At 33.2% G+C, this 6,811-nt stretch overlaps 1 protein-coding gene across 1 annotated transcript in view; it reads right to left on the bottom strand.

Annotated features, from left to right (window-relative positions):
• Positions 1-6,811, bottom strand: part of WHAMM (WAS protein homolog associated with actin, golgi membranes and microtubules) — a 22,751-nt gene that overhangs the window by 8,132 nt on the left and 7,808 nt on the right. The window contains exons 5-7 of the mRNA XM_008062105.1: positions 5,951-6,120; positions 4,755-4,920; positions 1,670-1,857 (exon numbers count right to left, since the gene is read on the bottom strand). Coding sequence (XP_008060296.1) covers positions 1,670-1,857; positions 4,755-4,920; positions 5,951-6,120 — 524 coding nt within the window. The remainder of the gene's footprint in view (positions 1-1,669; positions 1,858-4,754; positions 4,921-5,950; positions 6,121-6,811) is intronic.

Genomic DNA, 6,811 nt, shown 5'->3' with positions numbered 1-6,811 from the left:
GCGTGTGTTATCATGCCTGGCTAATTTTTCATTTTATTGTAGAGATGAGGTCTCACCAAGTTGCCTGGGCTGGTCTCGAACCCGTGGGCTCAGGCAATCCACTTACTTCGGCCTCCCAAAGTGCTGGGATTACAGGCTGAGCCACCAAGCCCAGTCATAATTTGTGCTTTGAGAGATGAAAAAGTGATTTTCCATTCATGAGAGGACATACACACAGTCCTCATTTTTAAATGGGATGTGTCCTAACAACCTACTTTAATGTGATTGTTTTGGACACATTTCTCCATAATGTTATACATGCTAATTATATTTCCAAACATACATACAAAAGCATAGCCAACCTACAGATACCTGAAAAATTATGTTAAAAACTGTATTTCACCTATTCTTAACCACACATTACACCTATTTATGTCATATATATATAATCCCTAATATATATAAAAAATAATAGTGATAATACTAACATTTATTGTCCTCACCTCAATGCCAAGCACTTTACATGACAAGCCGTTTATCCTCATGCTAACCAAGAGATTTGTATTATTAGTATTATTAAGCTCTTTTAACAGATGAAAAAATAAGCTCAAAAGATATTCAAGTAATTTCCCTAAGGTCACATGGCTAACAAGTGGCCAAGCTACCAAGTGATATGAACCCAAGCTGGACGCCAGAGCCTGACCTCAACTACTATTCTGTTAACCCAGTGCCTTCCAAATTCCATTGTTTCCAGAACTCAGTGACAAGAGCTCCCCTGACTGGGACATAGGAGGGATTATATCTGGAGGGTAAAGATTAGAGCTCCAAGTCTGGATAAGGCAAGGCACAGCTACTACCACCAAGGAGGTGGCAGCATCTCTCTATCTCACCATCTTCTACAGTGCCATGGGAGCGCCCAGGGAGACTTCGCCCAGGCTTGTGGGTTTTCTGAAATGCAGAGCAAAGGGCAAATCCCTGCATACCTTCAAATCATCTGAAGAACAATCCTAAATTCAGAGGCTATAATTCTTAAACACAGACATAGAAATAATATATTCTTCTAACAAAGTTTATTTAAATATATTTGCATGGAAGAGTAATAAACATTTTTGTAAGTTACAAAAGTCACAATTTTTATGTTTTCCTCATTTCAATAAGAAAAGTATAATAAATACGAGTAAATACACATAAATGTCTGATAAAATTGAAATACAGGAGTTTTCTGTTGGAAAAAAGTTTCTAGTGAATATTTTTGTGTATACATGGAGTTTTTTTTGATTCAGAAGAAAAAAAAATCACACACCAAATACAGGGCTGAATATTATATCTGTGATTGAATTTTTTGTAATTAACAATTTACAAGAAATATATTTTATAATTTACTACAGTTGATTACTAGAAATAAAATTTCTACCTATTGTGATTTTAAAAGCACCTGTGGATGCAGTGGGCATTCAACAAATAGTTGTTGTATGAATTAATTAAAATCTAGAGATTTGGTAAATGCTTAAATCCCAAAAGAAAGAATCTTTTTAAGAGAATATTTTTTTAATATTTTAACTGTAAGCTACTGATATACAAAAAATTAATCACTGTGCTAGCAAAATCCTTATTGTCAATGTATCTTTATCTTTCATAAAAGAAATCCCTGGAAGAGAAAAGAAGAGAAAGTGGCTCTGGGCGTACCTACCTTTCTGTTTCTGAGACAGGCTCTTTTGGCGCAGATCCTGCCCCGCTTAGACTCCAGCTGCTGGCACTGCCTTCTGAGTTCCTTCACCTCCAAATTCTTATCATCCTGCAGCCCTACCTCATGATCAATGACTTTAAGCTCCTCCGGACTCTCACATGGATCATAATAGACAACTTCATCCTGTTTCTCTAAAAGTGTATTAATGATTGTTTAAAAACATGTTTTATTATGAATAATGATGCATAACTTTAAAAAAACGTAACAAAAGTAAAGATCACTTACAATCCCCCTCAGGGAGAAGCACTATTAACATTTATGTACATATACGAGGAGGGACCAAAAAAAAAAAAAAAAAAAAAACCCGCGTTATCTTTTGGGGTGTGGACCCCTTATAGTATAGGCTTTCCCGCTAGGCAAGTGTTCTAGGAACCCATCAGCAGCAGTGTACCAGCTAGTTATTGTGAGAGGCTGCGTTCAGCTTCAGTGAATTTTTTTTTGAGATTCTTTCAATGCATTTGCTCATTTCATGATGGATGATTTACAAGCGTACCTGCCCACACCACACTGAGTGTTCAGCAGTTTTTTTTACCAAAAACGGTATGATCCCTGTGGCCCACCCTCCCTATTCACCCAATCTCACCCTGAGCAACTTCTTTTTGTTTCCCCAAATGAAAAAGTCCTCAAAGGGAAATGTTTTGCCAGTGTGAAAGGGGTGAAACAAAAAATGGCAGAAGCACTAAAAAGCATCAAAACTGACGAATTCAAAAACCATTTTGAGCAGTGGAAAAAACATCTCGCTAAGTGTATTGCATCAGAGTACCTTGAAGGTAACTAAAGTTTAAATGTGTAACAATAAATACAAATTTATTTTAAATAAATAAATTCCAGGGTTTTTTTTGGTCCCTCTCATATACACATACTACTTATGTAGTTACACATATCAACAGAGTTCTAAGAGAACGTTTTCCAAGTAATAGAAATATAATTTTAATGGCAACATAGTATTCTCTAATTTAACCATTCCCTGTTGTCACACTGTTCCATGCTCCATTATTATTCATTTCACCGTGATGAACTTTTCTACATATAAATCTTTGTGTACATGCTTATCACTTCTTTAGTAGATAAATAATTAAAGCTCTTGATACCTATTGCCAAATTGCCCTCCAAAAAGTCAGCTTACATTCTACCAGCAGTATATCATTAAAGTGGCTTAATGATATTTAATCTTGATTACATATTGATTTTTTTAAAAAACACATGCTTATTCTAACAAATTCCAACCCTACAGAAGTGTATAAAATTGTGAAATTTTCTTCCTCCTTCCAAAAACCTTCTGAATTCCATTCCCAGAGGAAAACATTAGACACAATTTGGCATGCATCCTTCCAGATTAACTTTTTTTAATATGATTTGTTCCCTAAATATGTACAATGCTTACATCCTTAAGCTACTTCAAAAAATTTTGAATACCTAGGATAAAACTAAATGTCCCGGAACTATATGAAGAAAATTATTAAACTTTAGGAAATTTAGGGAAAAAAAAGATTTAAATAAATAGAGAAGACATACCATGTTCTTAGGTGGGAAGATTCAAAATTGTAAAGATGACAATTCTTCCCAAAGTAATCTCTAATTTTAAGTAAAATCTCAGTCAAAATTCCAAGTTTTTTGTTTGTTTTGAACTTGAGTCTAAAGTTCAGCTGGAAGAATAAAGGAAGGAGAATAGTAAGAAAATGTGTAAAGAAGTAGAGTAATGATGGGGGTTACTTGCCTCACCAGATACTAAAATGTGCTTCCAAGGTACAGTAATAGCAGCAGTATGGAGCCAGCACCAAAGCCACTCACAAATCAATAGAGGAGAATAACAACTCAGAAACAGATCAAAGTTAATCTAATGTTTAACTTTACAAATGTTAAACATTTAGAGGAAAACGTTTTTAAAATCAGTAACTGGGACTCCAACAATTTGAGGGGAAAAGTTAGATTCCTACCACAATCATAATAAATTTCACCTGGATTAAAGAATCAAATGTTTTAAAAAGCATCATCATGAAAATACTAAAAGAAACCATAAATATATATTGATATAATTTTGGGATGAGGAGGACTTTGCCAAGCAAAGCAAAGGAGAAACAATAAGGGAAAAGATTGAAAATGTGACTTGATATTACACTTAATATGAAAGAGTAATATTCCAAAGAAAAAAATGGGCAAAGACCATGAATAAGCATTTCATAAAATACCAATGGCCAGTAAATAGATAAAATTCTATTCCATATCACTTGCAATTAAATAAATAAAAGTTAGAAGATGCCACTTTGTTTCTATCAAGTAGGGAAAAATTCTTTAAGAACAACATGAGTGTGAGAAAACATATATACTTATACTCTGCTGGCAGAAGCATCATCTTGTACAAACAACCTAGAGGGCCATTTTGTTGTATGGAATTTAGAAATTAGAAAATAATATAGGGGTGAGGAAAAAAATGATTCCCAAATGGCTGTTGTTTTTTTAACATATATGTATTGAAATGTAAAATCTACATTGCCCTTGATCCAATAATTGCATCTTTAGAAAAGAATTCCAAGGAAATCATTTGTCCTGTACATGCAAAGACATGTGTAACGAAAAGTTCTCCATTACACTGCTATTCAGATAAACAGTAAATAACTAGAAATCACGGTATATTACACTTACTATGAAATATAATGAAATACTATGCAGCCATTAAAATTCTGATGTTTTTATTACTTACTGAAATGAAAAGATGACTATTTTTTAAAAAGTTAATATATAAGATATGTAGCTTCAGTTAAAAATTTGATGGCTATAAAGTTATACAGCAGTTGTTCCCACTAATACCTCTAGATGCTGGGTTTGGAATATATTAATAATAGTTTTTCTTTCTTATTTCACTGTGTGTTAATAATATATTTTTGAATGACAAAAATACTGAAAGGAAACTTGAGAAATTTCAGTAGATGTTATAGGTTGTTTATAAGAAGTAATTGATAATACGGTCTGTATTTTCTTAAATGTATTTTTAAACATTTTAATCTATAAACTTAAATATAAATTTTACCTTTTATAAGTCTTTTAATAGAGTCCAACTGTGTAATAAGCAGTATTTCTTCATTTTTCAGTATCTCAAATTTAACCTCATATAGTTCTAACTGAATCTCATAAAATTGTATTTCCAATTCATCTACAACATCTCTATTTTTTTCTTGTTCTGGAAGATCTTCTATCTTGTTTTCATGGAAAAAAGAAGTTAAAGTAATTAGTATATTAAAAACAAATTTTAGAAGCATTCCAGCTATTTCTATTCCTTGCTCAATACTAAATATAAAAAAGCAAATAGAAAACACTTTTCCATTTCATCTAGTGAGACAAAAATGTCTTATTTCACATCTTATAAATACTTCAGTTCATCCGTGAAACATATGAAAACATTTAGATTTTGAGAAATATAAATGGGCAATGAGGTATTACTATGTACTAAATGCTTTTGTCACCGATAAAATTCATATGTTGAAACTTTAATCCAACATATGAATCCATATGCTGAAGCTCTGATGGTATTTGGAGGTGGGGCCTTTAGAGATAATTAGGTGTAGATTACGTTAAGAGGTTGGCGCCCTCATGATGGGATTAGTGCCCTTATACGAGAAAGAGAGGAATCTCTCTCTCTATGCATACACACCAAAGAATGGCTATAGGAACACACAGAAAGAAGGCAGTTCTCAATAAGCCAGGAAGAGAACCCTCACCAGATACTGAATATGCAGGCACCTTGATTTTGGACGTCCAAGCCTCTACAACTGTGAGAAATAAATGTGTGTTTTTTAAGCCACCTAATCTGTGATATTTTGTTATAGCAGCCCAAGCCAACTAAGACAGGTATTTATAGTGTTTCTGCTGTAAGTCATAAGATTACAGGAAGAAATTTCAGTGACTGTGATCCCAGGAAGAAGCACCTCTTTGATTATTCTAAAGTGGTACTAAAAACATTGCTGGATTGATTTTAAAGTATATTACCTACTTCAGTACTGAGCTTTGTGTTATTATAAAGTGAATTCTACAATATAATATTTTAAAAACATCTTGACCAAAGAGAAACTTTGTGGTTAAACTTGCATAGTCTTTAAATTCCTGCCTACTAGAAGATGGTGTTGGAATAAGTGAAAAAAGAGAGCACTTTAAAAATGCCTGGAAAGAAAAGTGCTATCTAAAATAAAAGTATATTTTTAAGACAAAGTTATAGCATCTTTTTCTTACCTTTTCTTGAATTTCAGCTCTCCTGTGATTTAAACACAACTCTTTGGCTCTCATAAGTTGCAGAGTCTCTTGAGCTAATATTAGCTTAAGTTTTTCTAACCTGGGAGTTGCTGTGGCCCAGGCAGCTTGGCCAAATCTCTTCCCATCTTGTTCCATTTGTTTCTGCATTCCTGTTAGAGTATAATAAATAAATAAAATATATACTACAACACATTAAAAGGGGAAAACTTTGTCATGAGCTAATCATTTGTTTACTGCCTCCCATATTACCTGCAGAATATCCCTCTTAAAAGAAATTTTGTCTAACTTTTTATTTTTACCAAAATAATACATGGTCATTGATATAAAATTTTAGATACTCCATTTAAAAAAAGACAATAAATCATAATCTCACCTAGTTGGGACAATTGCTTCTTGTATTTTGGTACATATATTTCCAGACTGTTTCTATGTCTAGCTACACAGATAAGTTTATATGAATAGTTTGACCCAAAAAACCAGGATCATCATTCAGCTTTATATCTTGTTTATTCTGCATATCAGAAACTCTTACCATTCATAAAAAAGACATACAGACTCATGCTTAATAATTATGCAGTTCCATTTTATAAATGTACCATAACTTATCAACTAAGTGGCAAACACTAAGTTATTTCCTATTTGGGGTTAGTATTGACAATGATTTAAGATTAGATGAAGTCCTTCACTCATCCTACAAGCCCTATATGGTTCTACCCCTGCCTGTCTTGCCAGCATTCTCCATTCTACCACATTTTCCTGCACCCTCTGTGATCCAGCCCCATGGGTTTTCTTTTTTTTTTTTTGAGTTGAAGTCTCACTCTGTCACCCAGACTGGAGTGC

This window comes from Carlito syrichta, unplaced genomic scaffold, assembly GCF_000164805.1.
Source record: "Carlito syrichta isolate Samal-C Ts95f unplaced genomic scaffold, Tarsius_syrichta-2.0.1 Scaffold305654, whole genome shotgun sequence".
Lineage (NCBI taxonomy): Eukaryota > Metazoa > Chordata > Mammalia > Primates > Tarsiidae > Carlito > Carlito syrichta.
The sequence above is the reverse complement of the archived record's forward strand: the minus strand, read 5'-3'. Positions and strand labels throughout refer to the sequence as shown.